General features: G+C 37.1%; 1 protein-coding gene and 1 non-coding gene across 2 annotated transcripts in view; one reads left to right on the top strand and one right to left on the bottom strand.

Moving 5' to 3' along the window:
• The first annotated feature begins 489 nt into the window (after positions 1 to 489).
• Positions 490 to 26348, top strand: part of TMCC1 (transmembrane and coiled-coil domain family 1) — a 191171-nt gene continuing 165312 nt past the window's right edge. The window contains exon 1 of the mRNA XM_030307464.1: positions 490 to 1189. Within this exon, the coding sequence (XP_030163324.1) occupies positions 623 to 1189 (567 nt within the window). The 5' untranslated portion in view covers positions 490 to 622. The remainder of the gene's footprint in view (positions 1190 to 26348) is intronic.
• On the bottom strand, positions 24272 to 24375 carry LOC115509474. The gene has a single exon (XR_003967375.1). It is a non-coding gene; the product is annotated as a U6 spliceosomal RNA (small nuclear RNA).

Genomic DNA, 26348 nt, shown 5'->3' with positions numbered 1-26348 from the left:
GGATGTCCACTTCTCACTATTATTCTTTGAATTTACTTTGCTGAGTTTCAGCATATGGACAATTAACTGTGGTTGTGACTGAAAGGAATTAAATTGCCTTATCTAGACTGTACGTATGAATGGTCTGTTCCTTCTTGATTTCCAAGTAATGGCTGTTCTGTAAACTATTATTATGGTTTCCATTCCAAGATGACTCCTCTGGTATTCAGTTCTTCATATGTTGAAACCTGTAGGGATTTTTTTTTTTAACATTGCTATTTTCATTTGCTGTGTACTTATTTTTAGCTTTTTTCCTATTCTAGAAAATAATCATTACCCATTATCTAGAAAACTGTCTTTTAATCTTCTGATTAAAGATTGCTTAATGATATTGCCTGTTTGTTTGGCTAGTGGCATGTTTTTTTCTTTAACACTGAAAATTCTGCATGGACTTATAATAAGATGCTCTTTTCTTTCTTTCTTTGCTTTTCTTCTTCTTTTTTTTTTAAGCATTAGATAGGCATGAAGCCTCCGTCTCACAGCTGCATGTGTAGTTACTGTTGAAGCAAATGCCTACCTAATTTGACAGTCTTGGTGTGTTTAAAATTTTTTGAGTTTGCAAATAAGCATATTAAATCTACTGATGGAGCCTTCGGGCAGTGAACAGTTATATGAGGACCCTGATCCTGGAGGCAAATCCCAAGATGCCGAGGCCAGAAAGCAGACAGAATCAGAACAGAAGCTGTCTAAAATGACCCACAATGCTTTGGAGAACATTAATGTGATTGGCCAAGGCTTGAAGCATCTCTTCCAGCACCAGCGCAGGAGGTCATCAGTGTCTCCACACGATGTGCAACAAATTCAGGCAGATCCAGAACCTGAAATGGATCTGGAAAGCCAGAACGCATGTGCTGAGATTGATGGTGTCCCCACCCACCCCACAGCTCTGAATCGTGTCCTGCAGCAGATTCGAGTGCCACCCAAGATGAAGAGAGGGACAAGCTTACATAGTAGGCGGGGCAAGCCAGAGGCCCCAAAGGGAAGCCCCCAAATCAACAGGAAATCTGGCCAGGAGATGGCAACTGTTATGCAGTCGGGCCGACCCAGGTCTTCATCTACAACTGATGCTCCAACCAGCTCTGCTATGATGGAAATAGCTTGTGCTGCTGCTGCTGCATGTCTGCCAGGGGATGAGGCAACTATAGAGCGGGTAAGTCTGCCAGATTTCCTTTTTCTGTTAACTTACTGTTCTTTATATCTAAGACTCTCCAAACTTCTTTTTGGTAGCTAAAAAGAGATAGCAAGGACCTCAAAGTTGTGGCAAAAAATAGTTTTTTTTTTCCCATTAAATACATGGGATGAGTAATACTCACTCTAGCTAATGAATGGATCCCTATAATTATATTCCTATTTGCTTCCTAACATATTGCTATGTTCTGTTTATTTTACCCTTTTGCTAAAACCTTCAGTATCTTTCATGTGCCTTTTGTGTGTTAAGGGCTCAGTTTTATGGTAGAGGAGCAAAGATGATTCTTGTTTTGGTTTTGCACATGAATTGACTTTCTTACATTAATGAAGGCACGAAAGTTCTAGAATCTGGGTTTTTCTGCTTAGCATGGGAATATACCAAATTGGTTATAATTTTCATATACTGTGCCACATCATCAGCATTCAGTATACATTTTGCATTCTGTCATAAAGTGCATGCATTCTTATAATTTACTCTTAATAAACAGGTTTTTTAGGTTTGCCTGGATGGGAGAACTAGGCTTAACAAATTTAAGGGGAGCTCTTTTCATAAAACTTAGTTTTATGAAAATAACTTAGTTAAGGCACATAGTAGAAATAGTTCTGGTAAGGTTTGAAAACTTAGGTACATGTAGCCAGGCAGGTAGTAACAATGAGTGAAGTCATGTTATGGGGCTAGGACAAAGTGGAGAGTACAAGTCCTGTCTAAAGGGGCAATGTCTTCTTAGCTTTAGCTGATGGTTGTGATTTGGGACTGTGAGCCCAGTCTTGCCAGGTCTTCTGATTTGAGAAATTTGAAAATGAGTTTAGTCATTTCCTGATTTTTAACCTGTTAGTATAGAAGCCAAACTGAACATATTTGTGGGCCAGGTCTGCCCTATAAGTCACCATCTTGCTGTGTTTTGGATTTATTTTTATGTATTCCCTAAGTTTCAATGATTAATCAGTCTCACTTTTATACTGTGTCTGCTTCTGGCACAGGCAAATTTATTTTGCTGAATATTTAGCCTGGAAATATAAATATTGAATCTAGAACCTTTAAACCTCTCCATCTAAATGTGACATTAGAAACAAATGAGTAATAGACAGTAGATCATTTTAAGAAGTTAAGCCTGTCTGAATAACATATTCACCAGAATAGCAATCATCAGAATAATGATTCACATCATTAAAATTAAAGGTATAAATGAGGAAAATAATATAAATTTATGTGCATAATAGTTACCTTTTTTTTTTTTAAATGTTTATTTTTGAGAGAGAGTGTGAGCGGGGGAGGGTCAGAGAGAGAGGGAGACATAGAATCTGAAGCGGGGCTCGAATTCATGAACTGAACCATGAGATCATGGCCTTAGCCCAAGTCAGACACTTAACCTACTTAGCCACCCAGGCGCCCCCATAATAGTTATCTTTGAAATAAAAAGGACATTTGGTCATTGATTATACAATCTAGTTGACAATAACTAACAGTGCAACTATATAATTTGTCTTAATCTGTACCAGAGAACACTAAGAAATTTTTTTTTTTACTCGTGATTCTGTGATTATAGACTTTTATGTTAAAAATTAGGGGCGCCTGGGTGGCTCAGTCACTTAAGCATCTGACTCTTGATTTTGGCTCAGGTCATGATCTTAGCTCAGGGTCAAGATTGAGACCTGCATTGGGTGTGGATCTCTCTCTCTACCCCGCCATGCCCCTCTGCCCTTTCATGTGCACCCTCCCCCCACTCTCAAAAAAAAAAAGAAAAAAATTGTAAGTAAAGCATATTGTGTGTGTTTATATTGCTTTAGAAAACTTCATAGAGAGCCAGGGGGGGAACATTTTTAATAATTGTTTCTTTAATACATGTATTTACAGAAAAATCCACCGATTTTACTTCATTGTTTTATTTTAATCCCTGTGTAGTTAACAGTATAGTGTTAGTTTCAGGTGTACAATATAGTTATTTCAACAATTCCATATATTAATACTACTCATCAAGATAAATGTACTCTTAATCCCCTTCATCTGTTTCATTCAACCCCCCCCACCCACCTCCCCTCTGGTAACCATCTGTTTGTTGTCTATGGTTACGAGTGTTCTTTTGGTTTGTCCTTTTTTTTTCCTTTAATCATTCATCTTGTTTCTTAAATTCCACATGTGAATGAAATGATACAATATTTGTCTTTCTCTGACTTATTTCACTTAGCATTGTATTCTCTAGATCAATCCATGTTGTTGCAAATGGCAAGATTTCATTCTTTTTAATGACTGAATAGTATTCCATTGTGTATATGTACCATATTTTCTTTGTCCATTCATCTGTCATTGGTTACTTGGATTGCTTTCATAATGTGGCTATTGTAAATAATGCAGTAAATATACAGGTGCATATATGTATTCAAATTAGTGTTTTTTGTATTCTTTGGGTAAATACCCAGTAGTGCAATTACTGGATGCCGTTGTGGTTCTATTATTAATTTCTTGAGGAACCTCTACTGTTTTCCACAGTGGCTGCACCAATTTGTATTTCTACCAACAGTAAACAAGAGTTCCTTTTTCTCCACATTCTCACCAATTCTTTAGTGTTTTTGATTTTAGACATTCTGACAGGTGTGAGGTGATATCTCATTGTGGCTTTGATTTGCATTTCCCTGATGATGAATGATGTTGAGCATCTTTCCCTGTGTTTATTGGCCATCTATATGTCTTCTTTAGAGAAATGTCTGTTCATGTCTTTGCATTGTTAATTGGATTATTTGTATTTTTGGTTATATAAGTTCTTTACAGATATTTTGGGTACTAACCCTTTACTGGATATGTCATTTCCCATTCAGTAGATTGTCTTTTAGTTTTTTGTTGATTGTTTCCTTTGCTATGCAGAAGTTTTTTGTTTTGATGAAGTGTCCCAATAGTTTGTTTTTGCTTTTGTTTCCCTTGCCTCAGGAGACATACCTAAAAAAATGTTACTCCCACTGATGTCAGAGAAATTACTACCTTCTAGGATTTTTATGAAAACCCACCAATTATTTTTTTTTAAGTTTTGTTTTGTTTTTACTTATTTAAGTATTCTCTATACCCAATGTGGGGCTCGAACTCACGACCCTGAGATGAAGAGTTGCACACTCTTCTGACTGAGCCAGTGAGGTGTCCATGCAAACCCACCAATTTTAAATATACAGTTGATTAGTTTTAAAAAGGTGTGGTCATAAAACAGTAGTCATGATGTGGAACATTGCCATCACCCCGCGCTGATTTCTTATGCCCCTTTGCTGTAGTCTGTTCTATTTTCTCTAATCCTTGGCCTCTGGCTACCACTGATCTACTTTCTATTACTATTGTTTTGCCTTTTCTAGAATTTATTATAAGTGGTATTATACAGTATGTAGTCTTTTGTGTTTGGCTTCTTTCATTTAGCATACTGCTTTGGAGAATCAGTTGTTGCATCATTCCTTTTCCTTGCTGAGTAGTATTCTGATGTGTATCTATTTGTTTATTTGTTCCCTGGTTGATGGACATTTGGATTATTTCCATTTTCTCGCTATTAATAAAACTGCTATAAACTTTTGTATGTAGGACTTAATGTTTTCATTTCTCTGATTCATATGGTAAATGTGTCTGCCTTGTTTTAACTCAAAAACACTTTTGACGCCCAATGTATGTTTTTTTTTTTTTTTCCCCATGCTGACAACCAGTTCTGACACCAACTGGGTGTCCTACAATTCAATTAAATTCTGACAGTAACTCGTTAGAGTTAATGTAGATCTCACTGTTAAAGGACTTGGTTCCACTTCAGATGTCAGTTGGAAGTCTCAGGTTCCCACCTGTGCTTCTGACCAACCAACTATTTATTCTACAACTCCCTGTTCAGGTTTGGTTATTTACTAGAATGGCTCACAGAACCCAGAAAGGCACTTTACTTACATTTATTGGTTTATTATAAAGGATACAATTCAGGACCACCAAAGTACAACAGCTGCCTAGGGCAAGGTAGATGGGGAGGTTTGGTGATGCACAGCTTTTGTGTCTCTCTAGGTACACCACCCTCCCAACACATAGTGTCCACCAACGTGGAAGCTCTCTGAACCATGTCATTTAGGGAGTTTTGTGGCAGCTTCATTATGCATGTACAGTTGGTTAAATCACTGGCCATTGGTGATTACCTCATTTCCAAAACCTCTCCCTTTCCAGGAGGTTGAGAGGTGGGGATGAAAGTTCCACTTCTCTAATTGAGCCTTGGTCTTTCTGGCACTCTGCATCTATCCTAAAGCTATCCTGGGGCTACTAGTCATCCAATTAGCACACACTCCAGAAATCCAAGGGTTTCAGGAGCTCTGTGCCAGGAACCTGAAATGAAGACCACGTATATATTTATCACGATGCATGTTTTTTTGTTTTTTTTTTTTAAATTTTTTTTTTTTTTTAACGTTTATTTATTTTTGGGACAGAGAGAGACAGAGCACGAACGGGGGAGGGGCAGAGAGAGAGGGAGACACAGAATTGGAAACAGGCTCCAGGCTCTGAGCCATCAGCCCAGAGCCCGACGCGGGGCTCGAACTCACGGACCGCGAGATCGCGACCTGGCTGAAGTCGGACGCCCAACCGACTGCGCCACCCAGGCGCCCCACGATGCATGTTTAACTTACAAAGTGACTGTGCCATTTTGCATTTCTGTCAGCAGTGTATGAAAATTTTAGTTTCTTCACATCCTCATCAATATTTGGTATTGTCATCATTTTTAAATTTAGCCATTCTAGTTTGTGAGTGGTATTGCATTGGGGTTTTTAATTTGTATTTCTCTAATGGCATGAAAAGATTGGTAATATTTATTTTTTATGCAGTTGGTAAAGATTGGCTGGTGATTTTAAAAAGAAGATTATTTCTAAAAATTGATGTTAATTATTTCTAGACATTTAAGTGATCTGACAATTGTTCAGAATTAGCAGAATAGTCATTCATTCAGACAGTTTGCTATTTGCTTAGTTAACACTTGCTGAAGAATGGACTTCTTATAGTTTTAATAATTTTATTTATAATCACCAGTCTGGGAGATAAAGCTCATGTTATTCATGTGTAAAATCAGAATGCAGTAACATTAGTTGTGATTTATAAAATTTGACTAGATTTTTATTTGCTTCTTAGAAGTTTAGGCTACATTCTCTTTGTGAACAACAAATTGGTGGAACCTAAAGTACTCTACTTACCTTCTTAGCCAATATAATTGGGTTTATATTATATTAGCCAATATAATAGTTTGTCACTTAATCAAAAGTCAGTTGAAGTTTTTATTATCAAAACATGGTATGTATGTATTTTGAGTATTTTACTTTAACTTAAAACCAAGGCCTTAAAATTTTAAAATATAAACCTACTGATTGGACTTTTGTACCTTTCTTGCACTCATTGCATAGATTATAATTTCTAGTTTTTAAGTTTTTATAAAGTGGAGTGATAACCTGGTGACACTTGTGAAGCAGTGTGGGACAGCCTCTTAGATTTTAATCTCTTGAAAGGCTTTGCCCACTTTAAATTCGTTTTTTTTTTTTTTTTTAACGTTTATTTATTTTTGAGGCAGAGAGAGACAGAGCATGAACGGGAGAGGGTCAGAGAGAGGGAGACAAAGAATCCGAAACAGGCTCCAGGCTCTGAGCTGTCAGCACAGAGCCCGATGCGGGGCTCGAACTCACGGACCGTGAGATCATGACCTGAGCCAAAGTCGGCCGCCCAACCGACTGAGCCACCCAGGCGCCCCTTAAATTCGTTTTTAAAAAAGCAATGTGCTTTTCTTGAGTCTTTCCAAAGCACCTGTGTTTTCATAGAAATAACAAACCCTTTTATGCTCATCTGATTGGTTTATGTAGTATTTAATTAAATTATTTAGTTATAAATGAATATAACTTAACAAACTGATGTAGCCGCTTAAGTGTATATGGGAGTGCACCATAGTGTACCAGCCATGAACACTGATTATCCTGTGAGGATAAAATCTGCGTGGCTTTCAGAGAAAATGAAGTTTGAGAATGATATGGCAGGTTGGTTAATTAAGTGGAAATTAGTTTGGAGGGCTTCTATTTTATTGTATCTTAGTATGAGAGATTGTTTCAAATTCCAAATATGGGTGCCTCTATTTTTGTGTTGAGGATGAAATGTTTTAATACTGGTGGTAATTGTTTGAGTACATTGATATATGTGTCCCATTTAAGTTAACAGCATTATTACAGACTTGCATGTACATGTATGCATGTACAAACATAACCCTAAGACAAATGTTGAGTTGATTTTCCAATGTAGCCATTGTGTTTTGAAAGCCAGCTGCTTCTGCCTTAGCCATCTGCCACTTAACAAGTCTAGTTTTAAAAGTAGGTTCTTGGCCTTTAAGCTAGATTCCTTTTTTAAATTCAGATTTGGCAGGTATTTATTTGTGCCTAATATGTACAAAGCATGGCTTTGACCTAATGATGGAAATGAGACCTGGTTGGAACAATCATGACATGTTGAACACAAAGGTTCTTGTTCCCTTCCTTTTTGGATTTACCAGTGTCTGTCTTTTTCCCACATAAAAATTTTGTTGACATATCCAGTGTCCTGCAGTTACATCATTTAAAGGGTCATCTTCAAATTCACAAAAGCAGTTTTTTTCTGTAAGTGCTTTGTGATTTGAAAGTTATAAAGTTAAATGTTTTGAATTTGAAAGAAGCATGCTTAATGTAGAAAACATTGAACATACAGAGTAAAAGAAGGAAAAAACAAAAATAAGTATTGCGAATATTTTGGCATGTTTTCTCTATATACTACTTACTTAAATATGCAAAATACATAGAACATTTAAATTTAGTTCTTTTAAGATTAACATTTAAAAATAAAACTAGAATCTTACTAAATGGACAATTTTGTATCCTTTTTTATTAAAATTCTGCCTTGAGCATTTTTAGATATCCATAAATATTCTTTTTTAGATTTTTACTGATTGAGTAATATTACAACATATTTTGTTGTAATACCATAATTTATGGTAACTTTTTTATATTGAGTTGGAGATAGAGAAATCAAAATATTTAAATTTCCTTTATGTAGAATATATGAAATATTTATTTTTATTTTTTAAATTTTAATTTGAGAGAGAGAGTGCATACATATGAGTGTGGGAGAGAGGTGCAGAGGGAGAGAGAGAGAGAATCTTAAGCAGGCTCCATGTGTCCCAGCGCAGGGCTCAATCCCACAACTGTGAGATTGTGACCTGAGCCGAAATCAAGAGTTAAACACTCAACTAACTAAGTCACCCAGGCACCCCTGAAATATTTATTAATCAAGAAATATTTGGGAGTGGTGATAATGATAGCTACATTCATTGTGTGCTTATTATGTAGCAGGCAATATATTTAAACACATTATATAGTTTTCTCATTAATTCTAAAACAGCCCTATTTTTTTCTGCATGAAGCAGCAGAGGCATAGAGAAGTTAAGTATGCCCATGGTTTCACTGCCAGCATGTTGCACAACTAGAGTGTTTCAGAACTTAAATACTAAATGCAGGCATTTACATTTTGATTAGATATGTTTTAATAACATCTGTATTCTAGGCATTATTTCATTCAAAAACTGCTTTTACCTACCATACCAGATGGTCTCTCCATTTTAATGTGCTGGACATTGGTCTGAGTATTTGGGAGATACAAATGATGTACTTTTTCCTTCTGTACTTTAAAATATTAGCTTCATTTGTATGTATAATACAGAAACAATCAGTAATTGGCACTCAATTTATGAAAAGTCAGGGTAGCATTTCATACATAAGATGGTCTTATTTTAGATCTTTCTGAAATCCTTTAGATTTTTAAAAATGGCTACTAAAGACTTTTTCTATTACACCTACTATTCACCTTTAAAGTTCTCCCGAGGATTTGAAAACTTTCAGATCCTAGACTCAGTGAACTTACAGTCTAGTTGGAGATACAGCAAACAGTATAAAAGTTATCTGTATGATAAATGGTATGGATAAGTTGAGAAGATGAAAGATCCTTCTGGTTTGGAGTGAATACAAAGCTTAGCGGAGGAAGTGGAGGTGGGCGCTTTGATTTGGGTCTTGTAAGAGAAATAAGATTTAGATGTGTGTGTGTGTGGGTGTAGGAGAAAGGATTATTTCAGAAAGCGGAATGATACAAACAAGGCAAATGCATTTACTGGCAGGATAGTTAGGACAGTGGTCAAAGAAACATCGTGTCAGCTGCCTCAGGTCTTTTTTGGAATGAGGTAGGGTATAACTTGTCTCTCTTTTTTTCTTTCATATCATCTGTTCAACATATTTGACCAAACTTCTGAGTGTCTGTTACATGTAAGATGTTCTGAAAAATGCTGTAGTGGATATATAGGTACATAACACTTGATCCCAGCTCTTAAGATTTTTAGAACTAGCAGGAAAGAGAATATGTACCCATAGAAGAAAAAAGTAACTTAGGAATTTTAATAAAGCACTTTGACATGAAGTATCTCACTTGATCTTCTTAGTAATTCTATGAGATGGTAATGAAGGTCCTTATTGTCATTAATTCACAAAGTAGGAAACATAAATGATTTCAGGGTCACACAACTTGTAAATAAGGAGTGAAGCTTTTGATTTCTGTAGGCTGGTCCCCTTTCTGTAATACTCTGCCGCCTCCACATGTAATACAGGATACAATATGATAAGTGCCACAAGCAATATAAAAATGTGTATTTAGGGAAGGAGTAATTAATTCTGTCCAGAGGATCTGGGAAAGCTTTGAAGGAAGAAGGACTTTAGGTTGTTGATGTGGGTAATGAAGACTGAGGATCTCCTCTAAGTTAAAGACTTTTGGGAATGAAACAAATTAGTGTTTTCTAGTAAACATACACTCTTACAAGGAATCTTATGGACTTGAATAAGACCTCTGACATTTTGGCTGATGTATTGAGAGAAGGCCTAGAACTGTCCACAGGGCTTGCAAGAGGTGCCACATCTTAGTTTTGATATCCCTCCCAACACCTAGTAGGACAACATTTTGCATACAAATATTTCCTGCAGAAATAGCATTTTAAGGTATTTTTTGAATAATGAGCAAATCCTTTTCTCTGCATCTTAAATGTTGTGTCCTTTGGAGTTTTAACCATAGCCATACCACTCTTTTCACTCTTCTGTGAACTTAAATGCTGTCATACTTTCAGTTTCTACCAAATATTGGTCTCCAACTGGGCCAGTCCTGTGATCTTCGGAATTAGTTATCTCACTGTCTGTTGGTTATCTGCATAGGTGATTCAAACTCATCATTTCCAAAATTAAATTCATCATAATCTCTCATAAACCTTTTTATCTTCTAGTATGTTTCCTGTCTCTGTTGTTTCCAAACTTGTATGAATGCAAAAGAAATCATTTAGGACACTAGTTGAAAATACAATTTTTATGCCCTATTCTCAGAATTTCTGATTTAGAAGGTCTGATATGGAGCTTAGAAAACTGTGTTTTTGTTTTTGTTTGTTTTTTTAATGTTTTTATGTATTTTCAGAGAGAGAGAAAGCAGGGGAGGGTAGAGAGGTGGAGGGGAGAGAGAATCCCAAGCAGGCTCCACACGTTAGTGCAGAGCCTGATGTGGGGCTTGAACTCATAAACTTTGAGACCATGACCTAAGCCGAGACCAAAAGTCGGATGTTGAACTGACTGAGCCACCCAGGTGCCCCCAAAACCCTGTGTTTTGTTTTGTTTTTTAATTTTTTTTTCAACGTTTATTTATTTTTGAGACAGAGAGAAACAGAGCATGAACAGGGGAGGGGCAGAGACAGAGGGAGACACAGAATCTGAAACAGGCTGCAGGCTCTGAGCGGTCAGCACAGAGCCCAACGCGGGGCTCGAACTCACGGGCCGTGAGATCATGACCTGAGCCAAAGTCCTGAAGTCGGACGCTTAACCGACCAAGCCACCCAGGCGCCCTTCCAAAACCCTGTTTTTAATCAAGGCCTCAGATGATTCTAGTGCAATAAGTCCCATGAGTTTGAGAATCACTAGATCTGACTTTCTGGAGCCACCAGTCACCCACGTTGTCAACCTTAGCGTTATTCTGATCTCTTTTACTCCTCAATCACATGATCCCCAAGTTTGTCCCTATTGTCCATTCCTAAGTCAGTGCCCTGGTTTGGGCCTTCAACTGTCTCATTGCTCTTTCAAATCCTTTTTTCATGCTGCATGTAGCTTGTGAGGGCTATCTAAAACAAAGCAAATGGTGCCATTTCCACTGCTTAAAAGTCCTTCACTGGCTCCACGATTACATGAGGAGTAAAGAAATTTCCTTAAAATTGCATGCAAGGCCTTCTAGCCCATGTGGACTTCTTTACCTCATGCCATTCCCTGTCACATACAGAACCTAGCATTTGTTTCCCACCCTTTTTATTCTTCCTCTAAAGTTTTCATATTTCCATATTTTGGTTTATGTTTTAATCATTTATTCAGCAAATATATATTATCTAATATGTGCTAGGCACTGCAGATATTATGATGAGCAAAAGCAGATGTGATTCTTACTCTCATGGAGTTTATAATCAGATGGGGACGCATATTAAACATTCAAACAAATTAAGTTTTCAACTGTGACATGTGCTACTAGAGTCTATCATAGAGAAATTTGACCTAGTCAAGGAAGTCAGGGTATGGCTTTCCTGAGGAGGTAACAGAGCTTGTAAGGATAAGCTGAGGTTTATTTGAGATAGCTGAACTGCAGGTACAAAGGCCCTAAGAAGGCGGGGAGGTTTGCTGAGTATGAATGATAGAATGGCAGGTATATATACTTGTGTATGTACATATGCAAGTGCATACTGGATAAGGCTGGAGAGATGGATAGGTGCAGTTCATACAAATGTTTGCAGATAATATTAAGGTGTTTTTCTCTCACTTAAGAGGGATGAGTAGCATCAAAGCATTTAAACAAGGTGTGTGGGGGGGGAGCACTATATCAACTTTGTGATTAGAGAATACGACTGTGCTTATAGAATGGATTGGAGTAGGTTCAGACTGAATACAGGTAAGTGAGCCAGAGGGCTATCATAGCAGTCCAAGTGAGAGAGGACAGTAGTTTAGATCAAGGAATTGATGGTAGAAGTGAAGACAAGAGTTACCTGAGGGAAGGGTATCTTTTTTTTTTCCTTAAGTTTATTTATTTTATTTAGAGAGAGAGAGAGAGAGAGAGAGAGTGTGTGTGTGTGTGTGTGTGTGTGTGTGTGTGTGTGTGGGCACAAGTGGGGGAGGGGCAGAGAGAGAGATAGAGGGAGAGAATCCCAAACAGGCTCAAACCCATGAACTATGAGATCATGACCAGAGCAGAAGTCAGACGCTTAACTGACTGAGCCACCCAGGTGCCCTGAGGACAAGGTATCTTATTCACATTTGAATTCCCTGTGCCCAATACTTCTGTCCTTGGTTTATGTGTTCAGTGAATTAGTGAGTAGTAAATAGACATGCGGAGCAAGACAGGAAGTCTAATTAGTGAGTTTGAAAATGCACATGGTTGGGGCGCCTGGGTGGCTCAGTCGGTTGAGCGTCCGACTTCAGCTCGGGTCATGATCTCACGGTCGTGAGTTCGAGCCCTGCGTCGGGCTCTGTGCTGACCGCTTAGAGCCTGGATCCTGTTTTGGATTCTGTGTCTCCCTCTTTCTCTCTGACCCTCCCCCATTCATGCTCTGTTTCTCTTTGTCTCAGAAATAAATAAACGTTAAAAAAAATAATAATAAAAAAAAAGAAAATGCGCATGGCTAAATCTTTGAAACAGAGTAAGCTTTTATTCAGTCATTCATCGGTATTTATTAAATACCTACTATGTACCAGACAGTGTCCTAGGTAGTTTGGATACATCAGAAAACAAAACAGTCAGAGATTTCTACCATTTTGGAGTTTACTTTGATTGAAAGAGATTGAATACAATAAATACAACAAATGAATTACATGTTATGTTGTGAGATGAGGAAGTATTGTGCAAAAAAATTAAAATGAGAGAACAGAGATCAAGACTGTATGAAGGGGAGGTGTAAAGTGGGATGATAAGAGTAAGCCTCATTGAGGAGGTGACATTTGAGTGAAGATTTGAGATGAAGGAGTTACTCATGTGGTGGGCTACCTGGGGGTTGATAAATATTCAAGGCAGATGAAGTAACCTCAGGGTGAGAGTCTGCCTGAATGTTAAAGGAATAGTAAAGAGGCCAGTGAGTGAGCGCAGGACAGTAGTAAGAGATGAGGTCAGAGAGGTCACGATGGTCAGATCAGGTAGAGCTTCATAGACATTGTAAAGATTGAACAAGATGGGGAGCCATTGGTATTTCAAGCATAAGAGTTATAATCTTATTTTTTAAAGAATCACTTTGGCTGCCATGTGAATAGACTACAAGGAATCTAGGGTGCAAGTTAGGAGTCTGCTGTAGAATCTAGGCAAGAAATGATGATGGCTGAAACCAGGGTCTTAGCAGTCTTAAATAGAGCAGTGAGAGAACTCAAAGCAAGAAAATAACAGTGGTCACTTTGAAGGTCCCAAGTAGAGTTTCCCTAGAAGGCAAACGGAGTTGATTATTAAGAAAGGGCTTCTCTATGAAGAAAGGAATAATGAGCCATGAGGTAAATGTTATACAACAGCATAAAATATCTTCGAAAAACTATTAGGTTATTGCAATAGAAGACCCAGTGAAAGAATGAGACTTGAGAAGATGGCTATTGAATGTGTGTTTTCACTATAGGCTAGAGATAGGCTGTGTTTCAAAGCAATGGTGAGATTCATAGTGGTCCAGAAGTCAAGTGTACAGTTTATGGTATAAATTGAGATTATCATTAAGTAAATGCTTTGAAATTTCAATGTAGTATATAAATGTGCCATGGTATTAGGTTACTGTTAATGTTTAAAAATAGAGTGATAACATCAAGGGGGAAATAGTAGAATTATGGGGGAGAAAGGAGGCCTTCAGATTCAGAATAGGCTCATTTAGTTGGGTTCCCTCAAGTTTTTATCTACTATAATCATTGTTTTGTGGTGAGTCAAACTTTTAAACACTCAGATTACTTGTAATATTAATTGTCAGATTTTATATCTCATCCTCAAATAGAAGAGTGGAAAATAATTGTCACCTTAAAGTTTGCTTGATTATAGTGGAGAACAGTTTAAAAAGAAAAAGGCTTCTGTCCTGGATTTGCCATTTACTAGCTGAGGTATTTTAGGCAAGTTACTCAACTGTCTGATTTTTAGTGCTCTTGCCAACTTTGTTCTTTGAATCTATGATATAGAATATGAAAAATTGTACAGATGAAAGTACAGAGCTGGCGAGGGCACTGAGAGCTTCCATGATGATGTCTCAGTTTATTTTCTCTTCTTTTATATCTTATTAAAATACTGAGGGATCAGAAATATTTTTTGCCATTGTTTGTTTTTCATACATTTGTGTTCAGTAAATGTTTATTGAGTGTTTGACCTAATGTTGTTTTTGGCCAGTGCTCTACAAACTTTTTCTGTAAATAGTGGTAGTAAATATTTTTGACCATCTGGTCTTTGTCACTACTCAACAATGCATTGTAGCATGAAAGCAGCCTCCCACAATATGTAAACCAATCAGCATACCTGGGTTTGGCTGTAGTGGACAGTATCAGGCCATGGCCCATACTTTGCCCACTCCAGATTTAGGTGCTGAGAATATATGAGTGAATAAAATAAGTAAAGAATATTTTCCCTTGTCAAGTTTACTATATAGTAAGAGGAGGTAAATAAAATGTGCAAATAAAATACAGTTATCTCCCACTTCTCAAAAGTTAACATTAAGCTTTTGCTTTTGTGTTAGTGTTTATTTTGACTAACTGAAAAAAATTTGAAGAGGATTTTTGCTTTTATGAAAAAAGGCAAAAAGTGACAGTGGCACTCAGCATTTGTTTTGGAGTGAGCAGTTACAGAGGGCACAACTCTAGCAGCAAAAGTAGCACTGCCAAGCTCCTTTCTTGGGAACTACATTTAGCATCTCAGCATCAAGCTGTCATAGCCTTGAACTGGATCTGTGAGCAACTGTGCTTTATCTCAATTTATTTTGTGCATCTGTTAGCAAGATGTGTCCTAGGGTATCAGAAAAGCCTAAGGTTATTTTTTTTTCTGCGAATGATCAAAACTTTTTTCATATAAATTAATGGTAATTGCTTCTTTGCTTTATGCCATTTCAACTTACAGAAATTTTCATATGAATGCTGTATTTTGGATAGTGTGAGAAATCTGTACACAATAGGACAGTTGTGAAAGGAAGTGAATTCTAGGGCAGGAAATTTTAAGCAGAGTGGTCAAGGAAGACCTCATTGATACATGGGCACAGACCTGAAGGATAGGAGGAAGCCAAGAGATATCTGGGGAAAGAATAGGCCTGGCAGAGGGAAGAGCAAAAGAAAAGGTCCCAAAAGCCTATAGTTAAAGAAATTGTACTGAAATTGTTTTCTTTTTTGGCATTTTAATGGGCGATGATCGATGCACATCAAAGCCATAAGTCATAACCTCTTGTCTGTGTGTGCCAGATGGGTGAGGAACAATACTTGGAACAATTCCTAGAATTTGATTTACGTGGATTAAATTTATGTTGTATGATTTAAATGTTAATACTTTTTGCATTGTTAAAAAATTCAACAGAGTAAAATTAAAGTTCTTGATGCCTTTATTCAACAATTCAGTGACTTGGGCAACATCTAGTGTGTGACAAATAGAAAGGAGCTCTAAAGAGCTGTACAAAGTGAAAGATTTTATATTTATAGACAGAAAGGAACAGAAACAAGGAAGTTATACTAGGCAAAAAAGCAAATTGATTACATTACTTTTCCTTAGGGGGTGGCAGGGGGTCATCAGGCAGATTACCTGACTAATACTGATCAGGTAATTCCTGATTGGTTGGTTTATGAGTCCCTTTCTGGGAGAGGTAAAACTGTAATTAGATTCTCAGTTGGGTAATGTGGGGCTTAGCATAAGTGACTCCCTTTTGGGCCAGTTATCTTGTTTTTAATAAACTTAGATGCTTGTATGTGGCTTTTAGAATAGTCGTGTCAATTGCCTAGTCTAAGGTATAGTTTCAGGTAACCTTTTCTCCCCAAGTGTATTTGTCCACTTTCTCAAATTCAACTTATGTACGTACATGACTCAGACAAATTTCTGAATATGAAAATTGAAGTTATTTTTCATTAAGTGGGCCATTTCTTTGTAATAAAGCCTTTTTATTTCACCAGTACAGCTATCTCTTAAGTACCCCTGACTTGGAGATTAGCACTTTGAGAGAAACGAGTTATAAATTGTGTTATAGCCTTATTCTCAAAGACCTTACAGTCTTGGGGTGGCCAGATTTACATAAGTGGCAATTAAAGAAGCAGGGTGATGTGGTGTAATCAAGTCCAGAAGTCAGAGGCCTGTGGTTTTAGATTCTAAGAATGTCTTATTGCTCTTATTAAATATCAGTGTGACCTTAAACAAATTAAACTCCATAGGTTTCATTTTCTTCATTTTGCACGAGGTCATTGTACTGAGTAATATTTATTGTTACTTCTAATTTGAAAATGCCACAAGTTAAACTTGGGCTTCTCAGTCTTTTTCATGACACACACAGAAAATTTAAACATCTGTCCAGCACACCGGGGTAAAGTGATGACATGTTCATAGCCAGGGTAGTTGATCTAGTCACTCTAGGTTCTGCTTGCCCACCTGGAGGTCTGAGGGTGATCAATATCTACAGCATACTTACAACTCATCTTTGTGGCTAAAATCGTTAATAAGAGAACAAAATATAATCAGTTGTTACTGAGTTAAGGGCGGTAGAAGTTCAGAGAAGGGAGAGCTAAGTATGGGGTCCTGTTATTGACAGGGGCTTTATAGAGCGTGTGCTCCTTGGAGGATGTCTTAGGAGTATGAGGCACAGTAAGGGTAAATCTTCATCCTAGGACAACACGATACATGCAGATTTCAAGTTTCAAAATAGCTCAGATGTGCTTTAAAGAAGAAGGGGAAAAGAATAAAACCAAACCCCAATTGTGAGTCTCTAGAGAGCTAGGACCATGTATTAGTTATCTTTATTTCCCACATAGAACCCTAGGGCCTAACCAGTATGAGGACTGGTAAAACATTTAGAGGAAGTAATGAGAGATAAGATTGGAAGAGTGCACGATTATGTGTAGCTGATTTTTAAAATGTCAGTTTGGGGGGAGAGAGCTTTGATTTAGCATTATAAATGTGAAACTAAATAATTCTAATGATGTGATTAGAAGCAGGAAGCCCTCACTATAGATTTTTGAAAGGAGGTTTGCATGTTGAAAATGTATATTTAAAAAAAATTTTTTTTTTTTTTTACATTTATTATTTTTGAGAGACAGAGACAGCGCAAGCAGGGGAGGGGCAGAGAGAGAGGGAGACACAGAATTCGAAGTAAGCTTCAGGCTCCGAGCTGTCAGCACAGAACCCAACACGGGGCTCGAACCCACGAACCATGAGATCATGACCTGAGCTGAAGTCGGATGCTTAACCGACTGAGCCACCCAGCCACCCCGAAAATGTATATTTTTTAATAGTTATGTTCAAGATGGAATAAAAGAGGAAAAAAAATAGCTAAGGTATCAGAACTCAGTGGAGCTGAGCTACTGTCATGTAGCGTAAGCATTTACCAACATTTAATGATTTATTTCTATGGGAAAAGTCATTTTGAGTTTCATTGTTAGAAATGGTTTGTAGATTCCCAGACTGGCCCCAAAATTCCATTCCTACAAAATCTAGGTGAAATATTATACCCTATTTCACAATTACAGTGGTAACTAAATAGTGAAAAAATACTAATCAGTGCTATTTAAATACACTTTATTTTATAAAACAGTAACAATAAATGATAATATAAATTATTAATAAATATATAATAAATTATATATATAATTCTGAGAAAAGAGTAAGCTTAATTAAAGAGGAATGAGAAGGTAGATGCAAACTTAGGAAGCTTATGAAGGGAAAGTCTGAAGCTAGCATCCCAGTTCTCTGTTAAGGTTAATATCACTTCAGAGCTCACTGTATCATTTTCCTGTTTATGGGTGAATTTAGAAAAAGTGTATACCTAGGGCACCTGGGTGGCTCAGTTAAGTGTCCGACTTCGGCCCAGGTCATGATCTCATGGTTCGTGAGTTCGAGCCCCGCGTCAGGCTCTGGGCTGACAGCTCAGAGCCTGGAGCCTGCTCCAGATTCTGTGTCTCCCTCTCTCTCTCTCTGCCCCTCCCTAGCGCGCATGCGCGCGCTCTCTCTCTCTCTCTCTCTCTGTCAAAAATAAACGTTAAAAAAAATTAAAAAAAATACCTTTATTAGGCTGCTGTTAGGGAAGTTTTGTGGGTTATTTACAGTATTGTATGGGCAGAGAGGAGAATTTTTTTGTAATGCCTGGCTCGATATGGGAAATAGAGAAAAGAGGAAAGGGTTGGGCAAGCAGGCAGCGTAGAAGGGGGAAGTAGGGTTACTCTTCCTGGTAATTCCCTCTCTTTGGTGGCTAAGAGCCCAAGTATTGGGAGGATTTCACACTGAAAAGGCTAAGCCAACTTGATAGAATCATGGTTTCCAGGTTTACGTATGGATTTTCCATGCAAAAGAATTGGATCGCTGTGGGCAAAGGACAAGGGAAAGGCATTGCCTGTCACCTTTCCTCTGTACTGAAGGCCCCATGTAGCACTGCCCCAGCTGCTTTCTTTGTCTCCAGGCTGGCACCTCAGGAGCAGAAAGAGCTTTAGAATGCTGTCCCTCTTGGCCCATATTTCCACAGGTGGAATGGGGACAGAGACTGCCCAAAGGACTTCCCAACCAAGGCCATCTCTGGAAGAGGCACAGAGAGCTCAGTGCCTGCTGCTGTCTGGAGTTCATCTTTGAATTAGCTCACCCATTCTTTCTCATTCCCAATCTCATTCTTAAAGTTATTAAAATATTAATATAGATTTAGAGCTTGTGGATTTAGAGCAGGGTATATAAGTAAGGGATTCTGCCTCCTTGGTAAATCACAGCAGGATAGCATCCAGCTGTGTTCATATGAAAGGGAGATTTCTAAGATTGAATTAGTTGAATAAAACCTGAAAGGAATATTATTCTCCCAGAGGGGAAGGAATGAGGTGGTGGGAGGAGTAGTTCTTGTTACTGACCACCAGGTGGTGCCCCTAGGCCAGGATCAGTAGGTGGAGATGAGGGGATAACTGTCCTACTGACAGGATGTTAATAAATACAGCATGACTTGAGAAGTAACAGGAGATCATTACGATATGAGCTAGATTGAGTACAGTGACTGTGATATAGTAGTAGGTGCTCTTTGTAAATATTGAACTGAAATGATAATTGTGGAAATGAAATAGATAATAGAAGAGTAGGTAGGATTTAATGATGGCTAGAAAAAAATTAATGGCAAACAAAATTTAAAACCTGAAGATTTGTTTGGGAGAAGTTGTAAGACAGTGCCCATTTTCCCACAAAGCAGCTGAAAAATTATAATTTTTTTCTTTTTTAATCTTTTTTTGTCCAAGATTTTATTTAAATTCAAGTTATTAGTTAACATATAGTTTAGCATTGGTTTCAGGGGTAGAATTCAGTGATTCTGGAACATTACAGTTTTTGCTGAACACCAATTGATATTGCTGTTTTCTATGTATTTAGTATCAGGCAAAGGGAATATTTTATTTCCTGTCAAGGGAATACTATGAGCTTGGAAAAGTGGGGTTAAATCAGAGATGGAGATGTATTTGGCTTTTGAGTTGTTTTCTGTTAAAGGTACTTTACAGAGCATAACTTAGTTGCCAAAATAAAGAACTTTTAGATTTATTAACCCTCATTTAGAGGTTCAAAATGTGTATGTTTCCTTTATTATAGTATTTTATGTAGTGGCCCAAAAGATGTTTTGATTATCCATAGCGATCTTAGGTTGACATTTAATATGGTTGTCATAAGAATGAAGGTACAGGTAAGGTGTTCTTGAACTTAGTAAATTTGATTTTGCAAAGTTATCATCATAGGGTCCCTTCTAAAAGTTTTTTTGTTCATTTGTTTTAATCTGAGTTACATTCCTATGTTTGGAACAGCAGCTTTTGTGATGAAGGCTCAACATAATACAAAGTTGTGTTCACTCTTTAAGTTAAATCTAACCTCTTTTGCCTTTACATTACAAAATAATTAGACCTTTAAAGGAATATGTGACCTCACTTCTGCTTTTCCTTTATATTCACGAGGCAATATAGTTTTGAATGTTAGTTGTGAGGGAACAGAAATTTGGCATCTAAAATCCACTACTCTTTTTGTTTGAATTGTTGAACTGTCTTCCCTTGTGACTATTAGCTCTCAAAGACTCATAGGTAGGTAAGTAGATAGAAGGACAGACCAGGATCATGAATTATATAAGGTAATCACTAGAACAGATTGGAGTTTTTTTTCAGAAGTCATAGCAATTGACTTATTTTGATGTTACATTGTTCTGACCTGTGATCTTGTGAGTCAGCGGGAGCAGACTATATTTCACTTTGGAGTTTTCATACTTTATATTTGCATTGATTTGTGTCTCTCATTTTATATATAGATGGACTTTGAAAATACCCTTTTCCTAAGTAGAATCATTTTAGATATATAAAAGATGTTTGATTTTAAAAATTAATCTTATGACAAGTCTCTTTGCAAAAAGAATTAGCAAGGATTTATTGGTTTAGATATTATAAAAATATTTATACCTGCTGCCAAAGATCAAGTCAAATATTTAATTAATTTGAGAGAGGGAGGAGGGGAGGGAGAGAGTACATGTGCATGAGTGGGGGAGAGGAGCCGAGGGAGAGAGAGAGGGAATCCCAAGCAGGCTCCAAGCTCAGCACAGAGCCTGACACAGGGCTCAATCTCACAATCCTGGGACCATGACCGGAGTTGAAATCAGGAGTTGGACACTCAACCAGCTGAGCCAGCCAGGCATTCTTCAAGTAAAATATTTATTAAGATCTGACAAATATATTTTATTTTATCATAGTAACATCTTACTGGGGTAAGGAGCCCTGACTCAGATTGCACAATTGTAATACTGAGGAAGTTAAGAATTCAGAAACTTTGGGTTACAAAATGAGCCACTTGTGACACATTAATTTCCAGCCAATAGATCCTTCTCTCTGTTGCTAAGTGATTAGCAAGACTCATAGACTGCTAAGCTTTAGGGACAGTCCTAATCAAACTCCTCATTTTACAGTTCATTTTTACAGGTCTGAAGATCTTAAAACTTGCTTGAGGTTATACAGCTAATGAGTGATACCAGCTCCAGATCCCTGGATTCCTTCTGATTCTGTGTTTAGGGTTTTTGCCTTTTTATCCTGTTGATCATGTCAGAAAATTGAAGAATAACAGTTCTGTCAAGCAGGAGAAAGGAAAAGGTGAAAAGAAAGTTTTTTCTTTTTCAAGATATTGGTGACTAGATCAGCTTGTTTGAATGAGGGCAGAAATCTAAGAGCAGTGACAAAAACTGATTTCATTACTACCTTTTCGGTTTCTTTTTTTTTTTTTTTTTTTAATGCTTATTTATTTATTTTGAGAAAGAGAGAGAGTGTGAACAGGGGGAGGGGCAGAGAGAGAAGAGAGATAGACTCCCAAGCAGGCTCCGTTCTGTCATTGCGGAGCCTGACTCACACAGCCTCGATCTCAGGAACCTGGGAGATGTTTACCTGAGCTGAAATTAAGAGTCTGATGCTTAACCAACTGAACCACCCAAGCACCCCCTACCTGTTGGATTTCTTATGTTATTACTTTTAAATAATTCTTGTCTTCTTTTTCAGATGAGTAGCAATAGAAATAAAATTATAATGATTCCTTAGAGTTATCTTAATACTGTTCATCGTTAAAATACGAGCAGTGACATTCTGGATTCTCATATATCTAAAAAAAAAAAAATAAGAAAGTAGAGTAATTAATTATTTACAGGACCCTAAAATAAGGCCTTTTCTATTTACTGAGATAACCAGTTAACCATACAGTCTCTATGGAGCTATTTCTGCATTGTGAGGTTGGGGGTAGGGTAGAAAAGAGAACTCATGATTGTAGTCTCACGTTAACCACAAAATAATGTTGGAGAATTATAGCTAAGAAAGGGGGATGAAGGTAAGAACCATCCCTCCATCATCTTTCTTATTGCTTTAAAATACCAAGAAACCTGCCCTGAGAATACTGAATTTCAGTGACTCATTCAGTGATTGAGAATCTTTTCCACATGGTTGTCCGTGATATTTGCAAGAATGTTTTGTGGAAATGAATTTAATAGTATTATTTAGGATTGTACTCAGCTTATCAAGTATCTATACAAGACCTTTTTCATGTATATAATGTAATTTATATTGCATGTCAGCTTTTTGAAGTAGGTCTGATCTCCTGGTTTTGTTTTGTTTTTTTCACAAATAAAGTAATTAGGGCTAGGCAAAATTTCAAACTTGTCTAAGACCAGAGAGCTAGTACATGGCTAAGTCTAATTTTTTTGCTCATTTGATTATAGCACATATGGCTCAATAGTGTACGTTTTTATCATGTACTTAATGTGAGCAGTGTAATATAAAGGCAGAGGGTATAGAAGATCTTAGAAGGACCTAGACTGCCAAAAAGTTGGTTAACCTTCCAAGTCTTTGGAAGATCCATCTAAGGAGACTAATTTTCCTAAAACACCTAAGGGGAAAAAAAAAAACAAAAAATCAATTGGTCTTAGAAATCTAAAGTAATATTTGAAGCTTGATAATTAACTCTTATAGTAGAAATGAATAAAGTAGAAATTTAGATAGAAGAATAGAAGTTTCCCATTACTTTCCATATCCACTGTCAAAAGGCCACAGTGAAATTGTTGTAATTCCAGAAGTCACCACCTGCAGAGTCTAACCTCTGAACAGTACCTGAAAGTAGGAAATGCAAGGTTATTTATTTATCTTTGCTTCAGGTAATCTAATTGGCAGATAATGTGACAGTAGCAATGATTCTTTTTAATTCTGTGTTTTTGGTGTTGCTTCTCCTGCCAAGTTGCTACAACTATCTGAGGGGTAAGACAAGAATTCTGGAGCATTGTACGAAAGAAAGTTCCACTTATCTTTTTGAACCTTTCATTAACACAATATCTTAGGTTGGAAGGGACTTCTATAGTCATTTTATTCGTCTCTGTAACATTCTTCCCAAGTGGTTATCTGGCTTCTCAAAATCTCCCAAAGAAGCCCATTCTACCAGGCATGCCTCTGTTAGACAAATCTAACATATTAAACTGGAATCTGTATTAAATTGCATTGCTTCAGTTAGGGCCAGTCACAGTATGTAATGCCTCTGCAGGCATGAATTTCTTTCATAATGTGTGTTTCTGAATAATCCCTTCTCTAGGCTAATAATCTCTAGTCTTTAGGATATTTTTTTTCTTTCTTTCTTTTTTAAATGCTTATTTATTTATTTTGCGGGGGGCGGGGGGGTGGCAAGAATCCTGAGCAGGCTCCATGCTGTCAGTGCAGAGCCCAACATGGGACTCAAACTCATGAACCCAGAGATCATGACCTGAGCCGAAATCAAGAGTCGGACTCTTAACCTAATGAGCCATGCAGGCTCTCTTTCTATTTCTTAATTCAACAAATATTTATTGATCCAGGCATTCTAAATGCTAGAATGCAATAATGAATCTTTACTATAAACACTGTACTGTGAAATATTACTGTCTCTGTTTTATAAGTGAGGAAAACAGAAGATTGAGGTTGAAGTGACTTACCAAGTTCACACAATTGGTTAGAAATTTACTGGATGTCAGAACCATGCATAGCTCCAAAAGTCATGCTTTGACCACTACTCTGTTGTTGTGGGTCTTGCCAAGAATAATCACATATAAGCCTAGAGTAGATAAGTTCAAGAAGAAGGTTGGCCTAAAAGAATGGCTTAAAAGTACTTCCTAGGTATGAGATTATGGGGATTCTTGGGATGCTAGATGAATTTGGAGTCTTCCTGGGCTCCATTGGAAAACTACACATCAAGTAAATTCTTGACAGTCACAGATCTAAATTTGTGGTTTCAGCAATTCACTAAGGACCTCAGAGGTCCATGACAAATAGGGAATGCTTCACAAATTTCAATGTCATCCTTGTGCATGGGCCATGCTAATCACTTGTATTGTTCCACTTTTGTATATATGCTGCTGAAGCAAGCATGGGGCTGTTCTTGCACATCATAATTTGGAATATTTAGTCATATTGGTCCATCAGCTCTTGATTATTCCAGTTCTTCTGTATTCTTCTTAAATGGTGGTGTGCAGAACACAATATCCAGATATGTATTTAGCAGGGACTAGAGCTGAGCTATCACTTCCCTAATTCTAAGGTGCTGTTCTGTTCTTTCAATGTACACAACTCCATTTTGAAATTGTTTTTCCTTTTTACAATGTGACTTTTTTTCATAACTTTAATTTTCATTTGGTGAAATTCGTAGAATTTAATTCAGCACAATTGAAATTTTTATAGATAGTGCTTTAAAAATACAGATGCTTAGTAATTTTGAGAATGTTAGAAAAGAACACTTTTTTGAAAAACTTACCTGTTTCTAAAATATTTGCTTTTAAGAGTAAAATGCTTTCAAATTATATCTTCTTTTAATACAGTATTAAGGGTGGAGAATGTCACTTAATATTTCCTACCTTCAGCACCTAATTTGTCTTATTTTATATTTGTAGTATTATTTAATGTATGGCTGTATTTTTGTGACATTTTAAAAAATCCAGTCATTTATTATACTTAGATCTTCAGGTACATTTGTTTTTTAATCAGTGCTCAGTTCTTTTTCATAAGGTGTTTTCTTTAATGTCTGGTGATACTTGAAATCCAAAGAGGTTTTGTCTTAAAAAAAAAAAAAAAAAAAAGAATTTCTAGCTCGAAATTCAGCTTACTAAGGTAAAAGAAGTCTCTGGGATTGCAATAAATTATCTCCCAGGAAATCAGATGTGATGACAGAGGAGTGGTCTGGGTCTGTAGGGGCCTAAGAAAAAAAAGTTATTGTAGTTGTTGTTAGCCATTTATTTCTTTTTAGGATGGTAAGATAGAAAATGTTGTTTCTCTAGCATATTTGTGTTATGATGTTTCTATACTTCACATAGATTAAAAAAATTAAATTTTTTTTTAATGCTTGTTTATTTTAGAGAGAGAGAGAGAGAGAGTGTAAACAGGGGAGGGGCAGACAGAGAGAGGGAGACACAGAATCTGAAGCAGGCTCCAGGCTCTGAGCTGTCAGCACGGAGCCTGACACAGAGCTCAAACCCACTAACTGTGAGGTCATGACCTGAGCCGAAGTTGGACGGATGCTCAACTGACTGAGCCACCGAGGTGCCCCTAAAAAAATTTTTTTTTTGTATTTATTTTTGAGAGAGAGGGACAAGGCGAGCAGGGGAGGGACAGAGAGAGAGGGAAACACAGAAGGCTCCAGAGCTTGCCACAGGGCTTGATCCCACAGACTGCAAGATCATGACCTGAGCTGAAGTAGGCACTTAACCGACTGAGCCACCCAGGTGCCCCTATATTTTTTAAAAGTAGTATTAGCACTTTCATTGAGGCTGTTAGAAAAATTTCATTCTACAGTGCAGAGTTGCAATCTTGAAAGCAATATTTGACATTTGGATATTGCTTTCCTGGTTTGGATGTGAATTTTTTGAGTTGGAGAGAAATTCTCATATTTGATTTCTGAGCCAGAGTCTTAATCAGATGTTGACAATTTAATTTGAACATAAATCTTTTTAGCAAGTATCAGTAGCAGGGAATTAATTAATTTCCTGGCTTACTTGAGAAAGATGTCACTAGAAAGCTTTATTTATGATTTCTAAAGGCCCTCTGCTGATACCTTCTGGTATTGCTGAAAGTATGTTAGTTGAAATAACATGCCAATTGTTCTGCATTACACCAATGCTTCTTACTGCCTGCAGTGTGTTTTAAACACGGTTTTCTTGGTTATTCCTAATATAATTCCACCGTCTTATTTTTAATTACCAGCCAGGTTATGGGACTAATTCTTTTGTTTTTATTGAAGTATGATTGACATATGATATCCTATTAGTTTTAGATGCACATCATAGAGGTTTGATATTTTCATACATAATGAAATGATCCCTATAATAAGTCTAGTTACCATCTGTCATCAT

Source organism: Lynx canadensis, chromosome A2, assembly GCF_007474595.2.
Source record: "Lynx canadensis isolate LIC74 chromosome A2, mLynCan4.pri.v2, whole genome shotgun sequence".
Classification (NCBI taxonomy): Eukaryota; Metazoa; Chordata; class Mammalia; order Carnivora; family Felidae; genus Lynx; species Lynx canadensis.
This window is presented reverse-complemented; position numbering and strand designations above follow the sequence as displayed.